General features: G+C 42.4%; 1 protein-coding gene across 2 annotated transcripts in view; it reads right to left on the bottom strand.

Moving 5' to 3' along the window:
* The window catches only part of PPP4R4 (protein phosphatase 4 regulatory subunit 4), a 125,672-nt gene that overhangs the window by 20,002 nt on the left and 83,496 nt on the right, over positions 1–22,174 (bottom strand). For both annotated transcript variants that reach the window (XM_063117996.1, XM_063117995.1), the window contains exons 10-15: positions 17,306–17,475; positions 15,651–15,770; positions 10,930–11,007; positions 8,937–9,020; positions 6,244–6,426; positions 2,808–2,913 (exon numbers count right to left, since the gene is read on the bottom strand). In XM_063117996.1, coding sequence (XP_062974066.1) covers positions 2,808–2,913; positions 6,244–6,426; positions 8,937–9,020; positions 10,930–11,007; positions 15,651–15,770; positions 17,306–17,475 — 741 coding nt within the window. The remainder of the gene's footprint in view (positions 1–2,807; positions 2,914–6,243; positions 6,427–8,936; positions 9,021–10,929; positions 11,008–15,650; positions 15,771–17,305; positions 17,476–22,174) is intronic.

Here is a 22,174-nt window from a genome sequence, read left to right as displayed (position 1 = left end):
TCTAAAAGAGCACCTTTTATCAGCTTAGGTTGATATATCAATTATGCCCTTATCTGGACTAAAATAGCCTAGCTACAGTTATCCATGCTCTGATAACCTCTCGTTTGGATTACTGCAATGTGTTATACATGGGGCTGCCTTTGAAAATGGTCTGGAAACTTCAACTGGTACAAAACAGGGCAGCTCGTTTACTAACAGGGACTGGCCGGCAAGACCACATTACACCAGTCCTTTTACAACTTCATTGGCTGCCAGTCCAGGTCCGGGCCCGATTCAAAGTGCTGATACTAACATTCAAAGCCCTAAACGGCTTGGGGCAAGGTTATTTGAAGGAACACCTCCTCCCATATGTACCTGCCCGGACCTTAAGATCATCCACAGGGGCCCTTCTCCATGAGCCCCTGCCAAAGGAAGTTAGGCAGGTGGCTACTAGGAGGAGGGCTTTCTCCACTGTGGCACCCCAGCTGTGGAATGAACTCCCCAGAGAGGTCCGCCTGGCGCCTACACTGTATTCCTTTCATCGCCAGTTGAAGACCTTTTTATTCTCTCAGTATTTTAACAACTAATTTTAACTTACATTTAAATTTTACTGTTTTAATTCTGTATTTTAATCTTATATCAACTTCTGCTGCGTGGTTTTATCCTGGTTGTGCTTTTTATACTGTATTTTGTATTTCCGTTTTTAGATTGTTGGTTGTTTTATTATGTTCTTCATGGTTTTAATTTTTGTGAACCGCCCAGAGAGCTTTGGCTATTGGGCGGTATAAAAATGTAATATATAAATAAATAAATAAATAAATAAATAAATATAAAATGCCAATCTCTTAAACAAGGCTAAGAGCTCAGGAGAGGACTGTGGGATGTCTCCTTCTTCCTACTTTTCTGCCATGAATCTCCTTCCCTTGTAACCAGGGTTTAACATTACACCTGTAACAAAACTAATCATGGTTTAAACTAACCAAGTTCCCTCTTAATGTTGAATTAGTTGTGATTGGCATTGTTATAAATGAAACATTAAATTATGGTTAAGGCACACAAGATGTGAGGGAAATTCATGCCAGATAGGGGACAAGGGAGGCGGAGGGAATTCATAATCTCACTCCAAACATGTTTAAGAAATAGGCAGTGTTACATCTGCACTGGACCAGCTTGTTTTCTCAGTTTGATTTGACCACTGGAAAATTACAACTTTCAGGGCATATAGTTAATGCTTGAAGTGGAAACTGACATGTATTCCATGAAATTTAGAAGTGTGAATATTTAGATTTTATCAAACGCCTCTCATAATTTTTGTACTCTTTTGATAGGCCTACACAAGTACGGATCGGAACGTCAGGCTGGTCAGTCATTCTTATATTATTTAAGAACGTATTCTCCCTTATGAGCCTGCCCGTGCTTTGAGATCTTCTGGAGAAGCCCTTCTTTCAGTCCCACCTTCTTCACAGGCATGCTTGGTGGGAACATGGGAGAGGGCCTTCTCGGTGGCTGCTCCGGTGCTCTGGAACTCTCTTCCCGGGGAAGCTAGGCTGGCTCCCTCCTTGATGGGCTTTTGGAAGCAGGCTAAAACTTTTTTGTTCCAGCAGGCCTTTGGAGAATAATCTGGCCCTCCATCTATGTTAATGTCTCATAATTTTGTTGTGTATTTTAAATGTTTATGGTTTTGTTTCCCCCCCTCCATGTATATTTTAAACTTTGTAAGGCCGCCTTGAGGCCCAGCATTGGGCAAAAGGCGGGATACAAATAAATATAATAATAATAATAATAATAATAATAATAACTTTAAAATTCAGCACTCTTAAACAGAAGCCTCCAGTTTTCTACTTCTTCAAAGCTATTGTGCTTATGCAACACAGAATCTTTGCCTAAAAATACTGGATCCCAGCAGTACAGGATAGTATTTGTCTTGTTATGTGGGAAATTCTCAGCCGCTTTGCTGAGATCAGTGCCAAGCTAAGCCATATACACACCTTAGCTACAGATTCACAACACATCTTGATGAATTATGCTGTACCAATTCAGAACAGGTATAATATTTTTTTCACAATTTCCACCAGCTGTGAGTTGGGTCCCATAAACTTCTTCTAAGTGCTCTGATAGCAAGATGGGTAAAGAAATAGATGAAGCTTTCAGACCATTGGGCCATCCACTGGCCCATTTCTACTCTGGTTGGCAGGGCTTCCCCAAAATCTCAACAGTGGACTTCCCCAGCTCACTATACTAAGCCCCACCCTGAGGCCATCAGGGTGGGGCTTGTTTAGGTATTGTTGGTGGGTCCAACATTTAGCTTTGAATAAGATTGTTTTTGCTATTTTGAGTACGTTTTGGTATTTCTATTGTTCGGTCTTGGTATGAATTATTAGTGGATTGTTTAATCTTAGTGTATATTGATCAGTATGAGATATTTTGATTAGCCTATTAATATTGGTATGGATATTTACATTTTGTCATGTCTTTTAATTCTTAGTGTACTATCTTGAAATGTTGCTATATTATGTGAACTTTACTGATGTCGCTGTGAGCCACTTTGAGCATGGCTTATCAAGGAAAAGCAACATACAAACAGACTGATGATGACGGACCTGAGACCTTATGAATGCAAAGTGTCTGCTCTACTGCAAAGGTATGAACATGTCAAGAAATACTTTTATAAGCTGCCATGAGAGCCTTTTTTGGCTGAATGGCGGCATAAAAATGCATAAATAAATAATAAATAAACATTCCCCTATTGTACAATTCTGTACACAACTGCCTTTCCTTTCAGTAAAATTTCATTGCTGTTATATAGAATAGAGAAAATCAAGACTTACGTTCAATCAGTTTCTGGATGACTTCATGTCTCTGCTCTTGCTTGCGATTGTAACGCAAGTACACACACAGGGTTCGAGCAGCTGCTTTTTGGACAGGTAAGACATTCTTCAAGAGAGAGAGAAAATACATTTAATCCTACAACCACCTCTACAAGTATTCATGTTAAATGAAGAGCATTAAGTGCACATAATGTCAAATGGAGAAGATAAAATGGACCATGACTTACAGCATTGATTAGCCCAATTTCAGAAACATGAAAAGTTAAATTCAAATCGAAACTGACCCTCCACATACACAAATAAGTAAATAAAAAAATTAATCTTTAAAACTTGAAGGACAAAGGCCATGGCTAGACCTGCCGATATCCCAGGGATTGCCCTGGGACCATTCCTGTGCATCCACATGACACACAGGGGATCCCGGGAGCAGGGAGGGATGATCCCTCCCTTGCCCCGGGATATCAGCATAGTCTTTAATCCCGCTTATTCCCACGGTCTCGGGATGATCCCAAGACCGCGGGATGTGTGGCCGGGTGTCGCGGTTTTATCCCAGCTCCTCGCGAGGAACCCTCAGGAGCTCTGTGCCCGTTGAGGGGGGAGTGGGAGGGGGTTTTGGTTAAAAAAAACCCACTTACCTTTTGTGCTTGACCACTCAAGCGCTCCCTCCCCTTTAAGAAAAAAAACACAAAATGGCGGCCACGATGTCCTCCTCCTCCCAGGACGTTGCACGCCACGTGTAGACAGAGGGGAGATCTCGCGATCATAAAATCGCAAGATCCTTCCCCCTCCGTTGAGCTAGACTGCTAGGTCTAGCCATGGCCACAGATGAAAGATATTCAAAGGTGCATATGATAGCAAATTCTCAAAGCTACCCACAGCTGATCTATTTATTTCTGAATATGTTATATTCTGAAACTTGCTTTATTTCTCCAACTTTGTCCACGAAGCATATGCTAAAGAGCGTCCATAGTGTAACATTTTTCCTACAGTGACAATCCTGATCTGTGAGTGTGAGGTCGATAGGAGTTTTAGTTTGCTCATGAATGCACAAGTCAGGAAGTCCAGGAAAGAAAGCAGCCTCATTTATCTTCAAAAGTTGATCTGCCCCCATCCGCTGAAATGAATGGAATTCATTACCACAAGATGTGGTGATGGCCACCAATTTGGATGGCTTTAAAAGGGGGTTGGATAAATTCCTGGAGGAGAAGGCTATCAATGGCTACTAGCCCTAATAGTTGTGTGCTACCTCCAGTATTCGAGACAGTAAGCCTGTGTGCACCACTTGCTGGGGAACATGGGTGGGAGGGTGCTGTTGCACCATGTCCTGCTTGTTCATCCCTGGCTGATGGCTGGTTGGCCACTGTGTGAACAGAGTGCTGGACTAGATGCACCCTTGGTCTGATCCAGCAGGGCATTCTTATGTTCTTAATAGAGCTCTGGGAGGTAGGCAAATTCTGTGCGTGTTTCTGAACCTCTAACCCTGATACCTTGATCCTAAACATAGATGGGGCTTATTTCTAAATGAATACATTTAGAATACAAGTGTAAACCTTTGAAAAGCTTGTAACAAAGCTTTTTTTCCCTGTCTCTGTGCAATTATTAGAGCTTAGATTACATTCCAAGCCCATAGACAATTCACATTCTTCTTTACTTTCAATTTTCAAAAATTATTTTATGTACTAAACACTTCAGTGATAAAATACATTTAAATACATTTAAATCTAATGTGAAACATGTCTTAATTTGCATGGCAGAAGGAAGTTCTTGCAAGCTTGTTTCTTCCTTAAAAAAAACTCTTAAAAGGTCTTTGTTGTTTTCTGTATTCTGTAATAGCAGAAATAAATATATACTATTACAACTGTAAATGATAAAGGATGGATCCTTTCATTTCTCCTTCAATACTCTGCTTGGCTATGAGCCCTGCCCCACCTGCACCAGCATGTTTGGTAAAAAAAAAAATCTAGTGAAACAAAAAAAATGCAAGATAATAACTTTCAGGCTTCTTTACAAGGCCGATATTTATTGCTTCCATCTCTTGCTCATGATGGACTGTGCCCAAGTTTCGCGCTGTCTGCAAAAACAAAAGCTTCCCTCTTCCCTTCCTGCAATCCATCACCTAGGCCACTGCTACCAATCCTCTGCAAGCCACACAAGGGGGGCAAATGAAACCAGAGCATCAGGACACAGAAGAGGTCTTGCTAATCCCAGGCCTAATCTACACCAAACTGGATATTGCACTCTGAAAGCAGTATGAAAGCGGTATGTGGTATGTGTCAATGGGCCCCAACAGTTGTCAGTGCACTTCAATACTGCTATAAAGCAGTAGTGTGGCTCCTGCCTCTTATATACCGCTTTTGTACCACTTTCAGAGTGTAAGATCCTGCTTAGTGTATATTAATAATAATAATAATAATAATAAATGTATTTCTTACCCGCCTCTCCTTTTAGATCGAGGCGGGGAACAACATTAGAACAGGAATCAATACATCTTAAAAATTCATGATTTAACATTGATCTGGATAGGCCTGCCGGAAAAGGCTAGTCTTTAAAGCTGCCTTAAAATCACACATAGAGTTAATTTTACGACTCTCCTCCGGCAGGCCATTCCACAATCTGGGGGCGACAGAAGAAAAGGTCCTCTGGGAAACTGATGTCAGCCTAGTTTTAGCTGACTGAAGTAAGTTCACCCCAGAGGACCTGAGTGTGCGGGGCGGACTATATGGGAGAAGGCGATCCCGCAAGTAACCTGGACCCAAACCATTTAGGGCTTTAAAGGTAATGACCAACACTTTGTACTTTGCCCGGAAACTAATTGGCAGCCAGTGGAGTGATTTTAATGTTGGTGTAATGTGGTCACCCCTAGGTGTACTGGTGACCAACCTGGCTGCCATATTTTGAACCATATTAGGCCCCAGTCTCCTTCATCTCCATGCACAGATGTGAATGCAACCATTCACTCCTATCTACCCAGTTGAATTTTAAATTTGCCTTTTAATAATGTGCTGTTTTTAATAATCTATTAGTTTGAAATGTTTTAATTAGTTACATGATCCTGTGCCTGGGCAGTAACACCTTAGAATGCAGGTGGTGATTTGTGTAAATGAATGCTCCTCTGTACAAACTATTGCCTGTACATAGGGATAGGCATATGAAAGGAAAATATTCTAGCCTAACCTTCTCATCGATATACTGGTTTCCTATATGCAGGGATGTATTTTATTTTATTTTTTGTATTATTTTATTGTTGTATGAGGCTGCATCTGCAGCCTAAGTGGTATAGCCTGGACACAGACTTGCCCCTTCAATGGGAATTAAAAAATTGGGAATTAGGCCTTATAGTGATCCCAGAGGAAAGGGAAATTTAAAATATAGCCTATGATACTAGAGGAAGAAATAGAAAACTGAAAGTGTGAGAGACGGATCACTAGTGACTCACATTTGTCATAACGATTGTCAACATTCTGTGCAAAAAGCGATAATAAATCTGATCACTTGAGATGACATGAGGCAGGCAGGCATATTTTTGTAGTAACTTCTCATGAGTCCTCCACTTTAAAGAGGTTGCTGCTCTCTGTTCTGCTCTTGTTAATGCTGGAATCAACTCTGGGAAATTCAATAACTAAAGAAAAAGAAATACCAATTATTATGTACTTAAGGTATTGTTAGGTTGCCTTTTAGGAGCCAGCCCTCACAAGATTATGTACACAATCAAAACAGACTATGTGAAGGTACATTGGGTAGTATCCAATGGGGACGCAACGCTTCCGCTGATTCCACTTATACAATGGGGATTTAGCGCTTCATAAGGCAAGCCCCAAAACACATTGGAGGAGCTCAGGTATGCAAGCTCTGATGACCTGCCCTGGTTCCTATCCAAGGTGCTAAATCCCCATTGCACAAGCTCGAGCAGCATTGGATACTGCCCATTAATCACAGAATCGTAGACTCATAGAATAGTAGAGTTGGAAGCTTGGAGACATATGCCTCAATTATGCCATAAACATTTCCTTAAGACAGCTCAGAGTCCCAAAGAACCAGCAGTACAAATACACAGATTAAGGAGAGGCAACCCACAACAGATAAAAATTGTAAGGCCTCAACTCTAGGGGCCATGCATAGTTCAGTTGGGAGACAGTTCCATAACTGTAGGGCCACTACTGAAGAGGCCATCCCTCATGCCCACCAACCTAAATGATCTTATTGCAAGACAAACAAACAGGGTCAGAGGCTGATCTTAAGATATGGGTGTGATCATATAGGTGAACATGGCCCTTGAGATAATCTGGCCCCGACCTTTGTAGGGCTTTAAAAGTTAACCCAGCAGTTTGAATTGGGCCTACAAATGTACTGTTGCAACTGATACAAAGTTGGTGTTCTGTATTCCGACCTCCGAACCCCACCAACATCTAGGCACTCACATTTTGTACCAACTGACGTTTCTGGACTGCCTCCAGGGGTGGCCCCACATAAAGTCCATTTCATTAGCCAAGCTTGGATGTGTAACTAGTGCATGAGTATCTGAAGCCAGATCAGACCACTCTAGATAGGATCACACCTGGCATCTAAGCTGGTAAAAGTTGCTCCTGGTCATCAACACCACCTGCAACTCTACAGATAGTGACAAACCTAGGAGAACTCCCAAGCTGTGAACTTTGTCTTTTAGGGGTTCTATAAACCCATGTAGGACCATCAGATGGAGAGAGCGCCTGGAGAGAAGGAGCTGGAATTCCAATAAACCACAGTACACCACCACCACCAGATCTCAAGTCTACTCTGGTGCTGAACTAAGTACTCCCGGCGGGCACAACTGAGAGAGACAAACTCCTCCCTACTCGCCTACCCTAGCCTTGATCATACAAGCCAGATTAGAGTGTGCTTCCTGAATGAGATCACCTTTCCATTAACAGATTTGGCAATCACAAATAGCACCTTCAAACACGGGACTGCAGACAAGCCACCAATATTATCCAGGCTGGAGGATTGGTTAGAAAGAGAGAAAGAGAGAGAGAGCACAGATCCTCACAACAACAAACCTGTGAGGTAGGTTGGGCTGAGGAGTCTGGGACTGGCCCAAAGTAACCCAGTGGGTTTCCATGGCTGAGTGGGCACTAGAACCCGGATCACCCGACTCCCAGTCCAACCACACTGGTTCCCCCACAAACATATACTGGCTTGCTCCAGTCTACTCAGACCAAAAGAGCACTGTCACAGTGTTTCTGGGTTCTTTATTTTTCAGGTTGCTAATAAGCAACATAACTAAGAAGTTATGTTGCTTATTACAATAAACAAAAGAATTGTGCATGGTAAAACCACTTTCTTCCATCCTAAGGGAGGGGCTGACTGTAGGGGTTGTTAGGTATAGGGTTCAGCAAGGCTGGGAGGCCTTGCAAGTGGTAAGTAGATTTAATTAAGACTAGTTTGGAGTGTTGGAAACTAAGAGAGTTTTGTCAGGGTTCTCAGGGGCAGTATAGAAGGGAGGAGTTTCGTCTCTCTCTCTCTTTTGGCTTTGGAACTGTAAGACTTTTGTGGGAAACTGATAGTGTTTAGAAAGGTGGGGAGCTCTTGTTTAAGGAGTCACTCAATTTCCGACACTCCAAACTAATTCTAATGAAATCTACTTACTACTTGCAAGACCTCCCGGCCTTGCTGAATCCTATGCCTAACAGGGATTACAGTTCCACTCTATTCCCAGCTCCACCTCTATCCTCTCTCTAAATGGCCTCAATCAGCAATTTCACTGGTCGAGTTGAAAATAGCAAACCAACATGTTTTGTATTTACACAAACAAAATACACTCACCCTGCCACATGTGTCCTTAACATTCACTGGGGCTCCCCCACACACCGCAATTTCCACTGTAGCTGTAGAGCAAGGGGCTGCAGTTGAAAAGGAAAACCAGCAATCCCATGTGAATGCCTAAGTGCCTTAAGCATTCACATGGGACTATTTAGATGGTGTAGGTTTGGTACTTTCGTCATGTCTTTTGAGCACCAGAAGTAATCCTACTTAATATTTAGGGTTTTTTGGACTGAAAGGTAGTAGGTGTTGGTAGTTAGATGTGGGAGAAGTGGTTAGGAAACACTTTTGCCACTCAGAATAGGATTCTGCTACCATGTTCAACTGCCATACCTTGCTCTCTGATCCACCACTTTCTCCTCCAGTAGACAACAGTTCAAGGATTTCAGGAAGGCGGCCTATTAATGCGTCTAACACCTAGTTAAAGAAATGATGGATCAGTCACATTTCCAACATCCATTCCAATATTCTTCTTACACCACTGTGACAAATATGTATCATTAAGTAACAGTCATGCTCTTTACGTAGATATCGCTCTGTGCTTTAATTTAGACTTCCCCACACAACCACAGAATTAGGAAGGCATCCTGATCTAACCCCTTTCTGAAAGGCAGGAGCAGTGATGGCTGGTGAAGCACTTCACTACTTGGAACCACTATGATCCCACCCTTACCCCTGAGTGCCAGAGGCAGTGGTGGGGATAGAGCTACCCGAGTTAATACCGTGAAAGTCTGTGTTAGGTTAGTTGGTTTTGCTGCACACTACTGAGATCAACAAAGGTGTCTCCCCAGTTAGAAAATGCTTGCTTGCATGCTGCTGAGGCACCTCTTGCTTCTTACTGGTAGGAGCAGGAATTCTCCTTCTCCCTAAATTGCTCCACACCTGTGACCAGCAATTCAGAGTAGTGAGTCTCCTCACCAGGTGTGCAGAATGCCTTATCCAGCAATGATTCCTATCTACCTTTCTTGGAAAAACCTCCAAAGAAGGAGAACCATTAACCACATACAGTGACCAGGTTCAGAAGATCGCGGTGGGGGAAGGAGTCATTGCGGCTTCTCCCCTGCCCCAGCACACGCGGCCACCATTGGCATTATCCCCTGCGCTGCAGCGCGAGTTGACGTGCCGTCCTAAGCCTGTGCACAGCATGGCTGGGGTGGCTTCATACCCACACTACAACCTCTTTTGCATGCCGTGGGTTGTAGGATGGGTATGAAGCCCTCCCCGCTATACACTGGGTTCAGACAACACACCAACCTGCGTTGCAGCGCAGGGAATAATGCAAATGGTGGTCATGCATGCAGTACATGTGGGGATGGGAGGAGAAGCCGCATTGACTTCTTCCCCCACTATAATTGTCCAAATGCACCCAGTGACTTCTTCTATTCAGTTACTGTGCTCCGTCTTTTTGAGTGCTTAACTTATAGATGTGTGTTGTTCTGTCTGTTTATATGTTTGGATGTAAACAGTTTTTATATTATGTACAGTATTGCATTTTTAAGTCTTTTAATTTTTGTAAACTGCCCAGGGAGCTTTGTCTATTGGGTGGTGTAGAAATGTAATAAAGGAAAGGAAATCTCCGTCCTCCTAATTCTGTGATATTTATTGGAGAAGAGAAGACTAAGAGGGGATGTGATAGTGGTCCAACTCTATTATTTCTCTGCTTTCCAGCATCTTTTAAAATACTGGGAAACCATCAGCATGTCTCCTTTATAATCTTATTTCTAGTCTAAACATACCCAATCTCTTCAGCTTTTCCTTTTATAACTAGCCATCTACAGCCCCACTTCATACGCTGATCATTCGATATAATTTCTATGACAAAACTGAACACTCAAAGTGTGATCTTATTAGTGCTAAGTAGAGAGATATTATATGATGAATTTTAAACATGATTTCTTAGCCTATCCTATTAAATATTTGCAATCCATCTTTGCTTTGTGACTTCAAGATGAACTAATCAATGAAGGCATTGAAAGACAATGAACCCAAGGCTGACCCACCCATCCCACACACACACTCCAGTTTGATTCCAATCTACTAATTACTCCTCTTTGAGTGAGTCTTCTCTTTAAAAAAAGATGTGTGTATCACATTCTAATTCATTTGGTTTAATTCATTTTCAGCTTCGCTTGGGAAGGTGTCATATGAAATTAAGTAAAAAAGAATTCAGTCATCCTTTCCAGATAAATCTATACTGAACACCTACTGTGTTCTTTATGACTAGACCATGAAACAAATAATGATTCATTTCTTACTCTGCCTTGTTATAGTATCATTTAGGATAATTGCACATGATCTTTAACGTAAGCAACAAATAGGTTATTACCTCTAGTGACTCATCTTGCAACAGGGCTACCAGTTCTTTATGTATTACATACACATCAGTATTTAAAAGCTTAGCAACCTGAAAAATAAAGAACCCACAAAACACAGACATTAGACCTTTTAATCTGGTCGTGTTTATTTTTCAATAAGGTTTGAATAGCCAAAAGGAAACAAAGGTCTGGATCTCTAATCCAACAATCCTATTTCAAGGCTGTTGAGTCATGCTCTTTTCTTACTTCTGGCAATCTAGTATCACGTTGCTAGAAGCATAGAAAAAGAACAACCTGGCAGCTGCACACCTTGGAATTGTGCCCTTGGGTACTAACATGGCATTTTGCTAGTTTTTATCGTCCAAATAGCCTTTGAAAGAGCTTCTGGACGTTTTACATTCTTCTGTCATATAATTCCTACTAACTTAAATCATATAGCTGATGAGTTTCTAATTGGACACACACACTAAATATGACTCCACAGTGAGGATCATTTCCAATATTGACTGGCAAGGTCCAAGCGGTAATTAATGCTTTGTTTAGGGAGGGAATGATCCTGGCTGCCTTGAAAGAGGCAACTGTACAGAGACTCCCAAAGAAAGCCTTCTTGGACCTTGATGATTACGCTATTGTCTAGTCGCAAATCCTTCCTTTTTGGGCAAAGTACTTGAATAGCTGGTGCCTGTTCAATCCAGAGCTCCTGGATGATACAGGTTATCTTGATCTATTTCAACCTGGCTTCAGGCCTAAGTTTGGAACTGAAACTACCTTAGCCACTCTGCTGGATATCATATACCTATACCATGAGATGAATAGAAGGAATGAGGCTCTACTAATTCTCCATGGTATTCAATATCATCAACCATGGCTATCCTTCTGGATTGTCAGTATGGGTGGGTTGGGTATGGAGAAACTCATGTTTTGGTGGTTCTGTTCCTTCTGGGTAGATCATTTCCAGAAGGTGATGCTGTGGGATTATTACTCGGCACCTTGGCACTTGGCTATGGTGTTCCACAGGGATCCATAGTGTCCCCCATGCTATTCAGCATCGAAATGAAACTGCTGGGGGGACACGTAGGATGAGGTGCCATCAATATGCTAATGACACCTAAGTCTACTTTCCTTTTTGTCTATAAGGGCCTTTTCTGCTGTGGCACCCTGGCTGTGGAATGAACTCTCTAGAGAGGTTTGCCTGCTCCCTACATGGTACTCCTTTCGAAGAGTATTTTCCCAGTATTTTAGCATCCTTGTCTTTTAGCTCTGCTGTTTAAAATCTGTAGTTTAAATCTCTGCATTGCTGCTTGGTTTTATTCCAGTTGTACTTTTATATTGTGGTTTTAAGCTTCCATGTTCTATATTTTATGCTGTACCTTACGGTTTTAATTTTTGTGAATTGCCCAGAGAGCTTGCAAGCCAAGCAAGATGGATGTTCTGTACAGGCAAGGTGGCATTCAAACTCACCCAGATGGGATTGCACTCCCCCATCCCTTAAGGATCAGGTGCACATAGGTCTTCTATATGCTAGTAAATATGTGTGTTCTTTATTTTATTTCTTATCTTATTTATTATTAATATTTATATATTGTTTTGTCTGTGATTTCACTTTGCTATTAGTAGTGGATACCCTTAGATATGGTGGATTTGGCTTATAGCATCCTAACCTTAGTCTTAAAATTAAGGATTACAATCTGAGAGCAGTGTTCAATGCGACACTACTACTAATATAAATGATGTTGTGCTAGAGTGAACTGCTTGCTGGCGTGGTTGGTTTTAGGAGCAGCCTTTGCCACCAAGTGCTGCTGGTGTTACACTAGAGATAGTTCATGCTAGTGCACCATCATTTATGTTAGCAATAGTGTCGCATTGGATACTACCCTTAATGTTTATCTTCATCTATAAAATGGATTGGTGGACTACCTCTGATTTTCTCATAATCATGTCATAGAAATAGTATTTTTTCCCCTAAATCTCTGAATGAAACAAATTCCTTAAGGGCCAGGGTTACTTATCATGAAACACACAAGAGGAATTTATGCACAACATATTCCATTTAAAATATATCCAGTAATAGAAATGTGTAGATAGAAATTTCCCGAATTGAGGCTCCACACAGGCGCAGAACCCATATGTGTGATGCACAGAGACCACGAAGAAAAAGCAACAATTTATTTATTTATTACATTTAAATCATGCCTTTTTACCTCCAAGGAACCCAAGGCATACATAATCCTCACCACAACCCTGTGAGGTAGGTTGGGCTGAGAGTCTGTGACTGGCCTAAAGTCACCCAGTGGGCTTTCATGGCCGAGTGGGGACTAGAACCCAGATCTCCCGACTCCCAGTCCAACACATTAGCGACTACACCACACTGGCAGTGTACAAAGATCGCATTTTTAAAAATCTAAGTAATTTTTCATTTATATCAAGTGATTCAGATGAAATCATTGTACACTAATGGCCAATTAAGATGCTATGTCCTGCTGTCCTTCATATGTCAGGGGAAAGTACTGCCAAGTATTCCTCCTCTCACACCTGTGTCTAATTTCCTTTTCCCTCTGATTTGGCTCCCTCTCTCCCAAATATGGCATTTTCTTCTCTCTGATGACAAGGAAATAGAACTGTCTTTCAGTCCAAGTTAATTTTTAAGACACCTTCTAACGTCAAAAAGTTATATTGTACTGTTTTTATTCAATTATGCCACATCTGTTGTCCTCCATTTCCAGTCAATTCAAATTTCCTTCCGCTAGGAACATTTCACATGAACAACAACTGAACTGTTATTTTTATTAAGCCTACGAAGACTTTTTCAGGTGATGAATACTTTTCATTGCATGCATTCTAAGCAGTTTGCTACAAGTGCATTATCTATGTGAGGAAAATCCAGAGTGCTAATAACACAAGTCATGCTGACAATGAACTGCTCAGGGCCTCATGCACTTTATTTATTCACTAGCTGATATACCCGGTGTTGCTCGGCCCCCGTAAGATATATGCCTGTGAGGTAATCATCTTAATTGAGGCCAGTGCTAGGCCTGTGAGCTAACCTTTAAACAAATTAAAGTCATTTCTTTTTTTCCTCTCTCACCCTCACAACAACCCCGCAAGGCAGGCCAGTCCTAGGCCTGAGAGGTAACTTTAAAACAGATTAAATTAGTTTCTTTTTCTCTCTCTTTCTCTCTCACCCCTGATGCAGGCCACAGCTGCCTTAGAGCTGCTCTCCATGGCCCACTCAACCATGTTCTGCTTGGGACTCTTGGCAGATGCCGGGAAGCCTCCAAGGGCAGCTGGGTTGAAGCCCTGTGTTTGCCTCGGCCTGTGCTTCTCGCCCATCAAGTGCTCCAGCAGGAGGCTGTGCTGAAGTGCCAGCAAGTCTGGCTGAGTCGGTCCACGCTGCACTGCGTAATCGGTGCCCGGAGGTAGGCCATGAGGGAGCCAGCCGGCTGACTTACTGACAGTTAGCTCAGTCACTGCTGTCAGCGATTGGGGCTGGAGCTGCACCCTCCTGCTCCTGATGGTGCCTAGCGACCAATGCAGCTGGCCCCAGGCACTCTCCCTTCAGGCCCAGGATGGCAAGTCACTTCCAGATGAAGGCCACCAGAGCCCGGTAAATCTTACCTCCCACCCAAGGCATGCTGGGAGTTGTAGGCGTAAGCCTTGGTTTTTATTAAATTCTTTAAAAATACTTAAAACCCCAAATTCAGTGTGTTTAGATGTTTCTGGTACATTGTACAACCAGACCTATCAGCATGACAAATTTCAAGTTTCTAACTCATCTAGAAGTGGGTAAAGATTTCCAGACACACATACTTTCCACTTTATAGGTAGAGATAATGAAAAAAAAAGGCTTCATGGATATGAAAAAAATAATAAAAACAAAAAAACTCACCAAGCCCCAATGTAGTGGTATGAATCAACCTCAAACCACTAATACTGCAGCGAAAGCTGATCACTTATAAATCACAGTAAGTTCAGTGAGTTTAGCAGAAATTTAAATATGCTAGATTATGCCCAGTGTCATTTTTGATAAAGCAAAGCAACAGTGAACTGATTTTAATGGAAGGTTCCTGGAAAAATATTAAGTATAAAGTATGTTAGTGTTGCAATTTATTTATTTATTTATTTATTAATTACATTTTTATACCGCCCAATAGCCGAAGCTCTCTGGGCGGTTCACAAAAATTAAAACCATCATAAAACAACCAACAGGTTAAAAACACAAATACAAAATACAGTATAAAAAGCACAACCAGGATAAAACCACGCAGCAAAATTGATATAAGGTTAAAATACAGAGTTAAAACAGTATAATTTAAATTAAAATTATTTAAAGTGGAAACATGTGATCCAGTATGTAGTTAAGCAAGTTAAACCCTGTTAAATTAATGGGTGTTACATGTGACCATTTAATTGAGTAACCGTGGAGGAGTGAATTAGGTTGTAATCTTAAACACATTCAATAGGGAGGAAGCCACATTGAGCTCAATGGGATTGACTTCTTAGGACTGTACGGTTTGTGCCCTTAAGCAGAATGTTTGTCTAACTCTAAATACACACTAGTAAAGTTTAATTAAACTCTTCTTTTGCTGAATTGCTGCATGAGACAATATAATAGTTCTCTGAAATATGTTACAAATGTGTCAAAGGTAAACACACAAATGGGATTACGTACAGAGAACTTTTGTTAAAATTAAGCTAAAGAGTGTTTTCTCTAAGGTGTAATTCCTTGACTTACTTCATAGAAGCCAATAGCCATGGTATGTCTGACTGGCACTTCAGGGTCATGGCAGAGACAGAAGAATGTAGAATACAGTTCCAAACTGAAGTTTTTTGGATCCACAAAAACCATCATGGCCTAGGAACAGAAAACGGTGCAGTATTTAATGAAGATTAGTACATATCGGCTTTATTTTAGACAACTGGAATTCTAACACTACAACTGGAGTATCAAAAAGGCTGTTAGCATATGTAAGAGCCCTTACTCAAGCAAGGGACATTTTACTCTGGTGTAAGGAAGAACATTTCCATAGACATTTATAAAGTTATGTGTGATACAGAGAAAGTGTCTTTCTCTCTCTTAGAATACTAAAGCTTGGAGTCAACCAGTAAAATTGATTATGAGCAGATTCAGGATGGACAAAAGAAAGTTCTTCTTTACATAAAGCATAATTATATTATGGGATTCATTGCCAGAAGATGTAGGGATGGCAGCAAGCAAAGTCTCCTTTCAAAGTGGATTAGACAACGTAATGGAGAATAGGTCAAGAGGGCTATATGGAACCTCCCCGTACAGAGGAAATATGCCACTGAATACCAGCTATATGGAACCTCCCCGTACAGAGGAAATATGCCACTGAATACCAGCTGCTGGAGAGCTTCATGCCCTTCTTGTGGGATTTCCAGAGGCATTGGACTGATCACTGTAGGAAAACAGGGGGCTAGACTAGATAGATCCTTGGTCTGCTCCAGCAGGGCTCTTCTTATTTTCTAGACATTGCCCAGACCAATGATGATCATAAAGGCATATTAGTAAAAGAACAATGCCAGATTCACAGCCAGCAGAGCCATATTACTCCTAGAGTCGTGGTTGCTACCACCACATATGGAAGCAATTATCTGGTAGTAAGAGAACATAAGAGGTATCCAATTTGTTCCTTGATCAATGTCTGGTGTGATCTGGGTATGAGAAATCCTTCTTCCCATTTGTTTTCAAATGGTAACACGGAGAAGCCCAGTTTATAATCTGGGACAAGTAACAATGGAAACCAAGTTACTAATTAATTACAATATTTCTAACCCACTGTATATCAAAAGATCCCAGGGCAGGGTACAATCAATATAAACCCTTTAACATAAAATCATAAATCCACGGGAGGGGGGAATCCCACCATCCAATATCAAATCAGCAGAGGTAAGTCAAATCAAGCTATGGTCACTGAGCATGAAAAGCTTTGGTGAAAAAGCCAGGTCTTGCTTTGGCACCAAAATGAAGCCAATGTCAGCACCGGCTGAACCTCCAGCTGAAGGTCATTCCACAACCAGCACACCGCAGCCGAGTAGGCCCTGTCTCACATCTCCACGTAATGTACCCCTCACAGCAGCGGGATACAGGGGGGGGGGGGCACAGCAGAACATAATACTCTGGCAGGTCTATGCAGGGAACAGCCCTTCCTTCAATATCACGGACAAGTCGCAGGCAAGAGCCAGGCCCCGCTCTTCCTTTCCAACCCATCCTCGGTAAGGGTTGAAGCCCTACCAGGTTTTCTCTTTCTGGTTTGAAAAGTTGTGCTCCGAGGGTATCCCGCCTCTTTGAAAGTCAGGAGTAGTTTAACACATTATATTGTATATAAACCGTAAATGGCTACTTAAGTAAACTAGCACTTCACTCACTGGTAAATTGTAAGCGCAGTTCTTCCTCACTGAAATGTACTTCTTCTCCTGTTCTAGGGTTTGGAGTTGCACCTGGTTGTCATTGTGCCCGTTCTCCTGCTCTAATCCCAGCGTGCACAGCTTCTTATAGAATTCCAAGAATCGCAAGTGCTGCTCTGGTGTAAAAATGCCTTCAAAACAAATAGTTTTAGTTCAGTATTTTACTTTCAAATAACGGTGCCGTAACAGCCTGTCAAGAGAGCCTGGTTAGTGTAGTGGATAGTGTTGGGACTCAGGACTGTTGCGACCAGAGTTGAAATCTCTGCGCTGCTACAAAGCTCAATGAGTCATATTGAGAAAGTCGCTCTGCATAGAGGACCACACATAGATATGAAGTTTATATAAACTACATATCGTGGAATTAACACCTTCGCTTTAGAAATCACAGTTCAACTCCATCATTCATTTCTCTGTGACAACTCTCCTGGGGAAACTTTCTACATCAATGTGAAGAAGTTGTAAATATTTAAAGGAACTAATAATTACCTATGGGGTAATATCCTTATCTCTGCATTTATGAAATATAGCATCTGCAAATCAAAGGGACACAATCAAATAAACACCTTCAGGCAAACAGAAGGTCTTGCTCACATGCAGTGGGACTTTTCTTTCCTCTCTGCAAAGGTCAGTCTTCCCTATCGTATTTCAAATAGTGATGTAAACATTTCTCTAAGATGAAAAGCTAAGCATAATTACAACTGCACGTGATTGTAGCCACATATTTCTTTAGACAGTGGTCATAGAGACTGTTCCAGCATTTGAGGATTTTAAGTCCTAGAAGTATTAGAGGAAGGATCTCATAGGGAGAGAACATTGTAGGAGTAGATTTTGGTTCATTCTAGCTTAAAACTAACTTCTGCTAATTGTAGTTTATGGCTTAATCTACACCATGCAGGATATTTCACTACGAAAGCGGTATGAAAGTGGAATATAAAAGGCAGGTGCTACACCGAGAATATAGCACCATGAAAGCAGTATATGGTACGTGTCAATGGGCCCCAACAGTTGTCAGTGCACTTCAATACCGCTATAAAGCAGTAGTGTGGCTCCTGCCTTTTATATACCGCTTTCATAGTGCAATATCTTGCTTGGTGTATATTAGGCCCGGGAGGCCTTAAGCTAGTGCTTAACACACTGACAGAGTTCACATTCAAAGACAGGAAGAACTTTGGTACACTGAGTCTTCACCTGAAGGAGGCACCGTTCAGACAAGGAAATTTGTACTGCAAACTACATTTTAATGCCCAAAGCTCAGACCAGACTCTAGGGGGGTATCTCCATGGTGCCAAGTTGTCACCGCATTCCCCCCAAACCCTGCACTTTCGCTCCATGGGGTTGTGCAAAGGAGTGAGTGGGGGGGTTTATATGGATCATGGGAAATGCAGGTTGCTTACCTGTAACCGTAGTTCTTCGAGTGGTCATCTGTGCATTCACACAAGTATGGGCCTCTGCGCCTGCGCGGAGTCTCGTTCGGGAAAATTCCATAGCTGAGGCGTTTTAGGCGGGAACCCCTCCCCCATAGCGTACTGCGCATGTCCAGGTTCCCGCCCGATTCTCCTAAGTTCCTGGAAACCGACATTGTGGCCTCGCAGTCGAGAAGAATTCTCGGTACCGATAGGGTGATCGGCCCCGAGAGGGTGTATATGAAGAAAAACGTGTAGCCTATATAAGGTTATTTACAGTATGCCTTCTTATCCCTCGGTATCGAAGGTATGATCCCTTAAACTAGGTACGTCAGGCTTTGGAGTCCTGTAGACAGTAATGCACTCACACCTAGGTACTTATCATGAATACATTGTACACCGAGAGGGGTAGGTGGGTGGGTTGTGTGAATGCACAGATGACCACTCGAAGAACTACAGTTACAGGTAAGCAACCTGCATTTCTTCTTTGTGGTCTCTGTGCATCACACAAGTATGGGAGATTAGCAAGCTGACTTACCGGAGGAGGGTCGGTGTCCTTATGTCAGTATCGAAGACAAAACTGCTCTGCCGAAAGAGCAATCCGCTCTGGCCCTGGTGTCCAGTCGGTAGTGCCTCACGGACGTGGAAGGCTTCGACCAGGTTGCAGCCCTACAAATGTCTGGTAATGGTACTCCCCTACCGAAGGCTACCGACGTTGCCATAGCCCTGGTTGAATGCGCATGGATCGGTGCTGCCAGTGGAAGCTTGGCGAGCTGATATGCAAGTGTGATGGTGCCTACAATCCAGGAAGCTAAACGCTGTGAAGATACGGGCATCCCCTTGCGTTGACCAGCGTAACAAACAAATAGTCGCTGCGACTTTCGAAAAGGATCAGTTCATTGCTTATAAAAAGCGAGGGATCTCCTAACATCGAGAGTATGTAGAGTGGCTTCGATTTCAGAGGAAGGAGCAGGAAAAAAGGCTGGGAGAATAATGTCCTGGTTTAAATGAAAATCAGATACTACTTTGGGGAGGAATGCGATATCTGGACGCAGGACAGCCTTATCCTTGTGGAAAATCAAATAGGGAGCGTCCACACGTAAGGCTGATAATTCGCTAGCCCTTCTGGCAGTAGTGATGGCTATAAGGAAAGCTGTTTTCCAGGACAGGAGTCGAAGGTCTGTCGTTGCCAAAGGTTAAAGAGTTCAAAACCACTGAAATGCTCCATGCTGGTAGCTGATGTCTGACAGGTGGTGCTAAATTATTCAGTCCTTTTAGGAAACGTTTTGTGAGTGGGTGTGAGAAAACGGTATAACCCTCGATATGAGGGTGAGAGGATGATATTGCTGCAAGGTAGACACGTATGGAAGAAGGTGTCAAATTTTTTTTTCTGATAGGCTCAGTAAGAACAAAAGGATTTGCTCAATCTTTGCGGAAAAGGGGTCGAATTGTTTATCTTTAGCATAGTCCATGAAAAGTTTCCACTTGTATTGGTAGGATTTTCTTGTAGGCTTTTTTGTGGCTTGCAGTACTCTTTGCAGGTTAGGAGGTACTGTGGTAGAAGGTGTTATATTCTCCACGCCGTGAGCCGGAGTGTCTGAGTGTCCGGGTGTGTCACCGTGCCGTGTTGCTGGGTTAGTAATGATGGTAGGAGTGGGAGTCTTCGATGTTGACTCTTTGATAGCCGAAGTAGTGTGGCAAACCATGTTTGCCTTGGCCACCAAGGGGTGATTAGTATGCACCTGGTATTGTCCGCTACTATCTTTGCTATTATTTTGGTTATGAGTGGGAATGGAGGGAAGATGTAGAAGAGGCCCTCCTTCCACTGGAGAGAAAAAGCGTCTCTGAGAATTCCTTCCTAGGCCCGCACGACTGCAAAAACTTGGGACTACCTTGTTCGACTCAGTTGCAAATAAGTCCATTTTTGGTGTGCCCCAGATATCGAATAGTTCGTGTAGCACTTCCTTGTGTAGTTGCCACTCGTGTGGCATGATCTGAGACCGGCTGAGTTGATCTGCTAAGACGTTGTGGATACCTGCAATGTGAACTGCAGTAAGTCTTATATTTCTGGGGATGCACCAGTGTAGGATCTTGATTGTAAGAGATAGGAGATTCCTCGACTTCGTGCCTCCTTCCTTGTTCAAATATGCTACTACTGTAGTATTGTCTGAAGCTATTTGAATGAAATGTCCGGTGAGTTCTCGCTCGAAAGCTATGAGAGCTCGTTGGACTGCACGAAGTTCTAGAATGTTTATGTGGTCGCGGGTCTCTGCACTCGACCATCGGCCCTGAGTTGTTAGAGGGCCTGAATGTGCTCCCCATCCTGTCTTCGAAGCGTCTGTCGTTAACATCTTGGTTGGTTGTCCTTGTTGAAAAGGAAGTCCCTGGGTTAGGTTGGTTGTAATAGTCCACCAAGTGAGGGAGTCCCTGACGCGTGTGGGGAGATGTAACTGCGTCCCCTTGGATTCGTTTTGCACGTCGAAATGGTGTATGAACCACGACTGTAGTGGTCTCATCTTTAGATGTGCGTGTTGGACCACACTGGTGGTGGAAGCCATGAGGCCTAGTAACTGCTGTATGTTGAAGGCGAAGGTATTTATCTGTTGTCGTAGCTTGTCTGCCAGGAGTGATATTCTTTGCGCTCGGTCGGGTGGTAAGAATGCTCAACCCTCTGTCGAGTCCAATACTCCCCCGATGAATTGTATGATCTGTAAAGGTTGTAATTGTGATTTTTCGTAATTAATGTAAAGGCCCAGATCATGCAGAAGGGAACAGGTAGCATGTATTGATCTCCGGATCTGTTCTTCTGATGGTGATACTAAAAGCCAGTCATCCAGATAGGGGTAGACTTCTATTCCCCTAGTACGGAGAAAGGCACAAACGACTGTCATACATTTAGAAAATTCTCTCGGTGCCGTAGAAAGTCCAAAAGGAAGAGTAGTGTATTGATAGATATGGGACCCAATTACAAATCTCAAGTATCTATGGTAGAAGTTTTGAATTGATATATGGAAGTATGCATCACGAAGATCAATAGATGCAAACCAGTCCCCTTTAGATAATAGTGGCATGATGGAAGCTATGGAGATCATTCTAAACTTTTTAGGTCGTAGAAAGGTATTGAGGAGTCTTAAATCAAGGATAGGACGAAGACCTCCGTCCTTTTTCGGTACCGTGAAGTATAACGAGTAAAATCCGGTGCGATGTTGATCTATGGGTACTCTCTCAATGGCCCCTTTTTGTAGGAGCATCTCGACTTCTTGTAGTAAAGAAGGTTTTGGTGGTGTTATCCGCACGGTACCGATTGGAGGAAGGTCTTCAAATTCTATCCTATATCCTTTCTGAATGATAGATAGGACCCAAGAGTCAGTTGTGATCTTTTTCCATGTATCGAAAAAATAGGAAAGTCTATTATCGAAATAAATTG

Source organism: Elgaria multicarinata, chromosome 2 (assembly GCF_023053635.1).
Source record: "Elgaria multicarinata webbii isolate HBS135686 ecotype San Diego chromosome 2, rElgMul1.1.pri, whole genome shotgun sequence".
NCBI classification, from domain to species: Eukaryota; Metazoa; Chordata; class Lepidosauria; order Squamata; family Anguidae; genus Elgaria; species Elgaria multicarinata.
The sequence above is the reverse complement of the archived record's forward strand: the minus strand, read 5'-3'. Positions and strand labels throughout refer to the sequence as shown.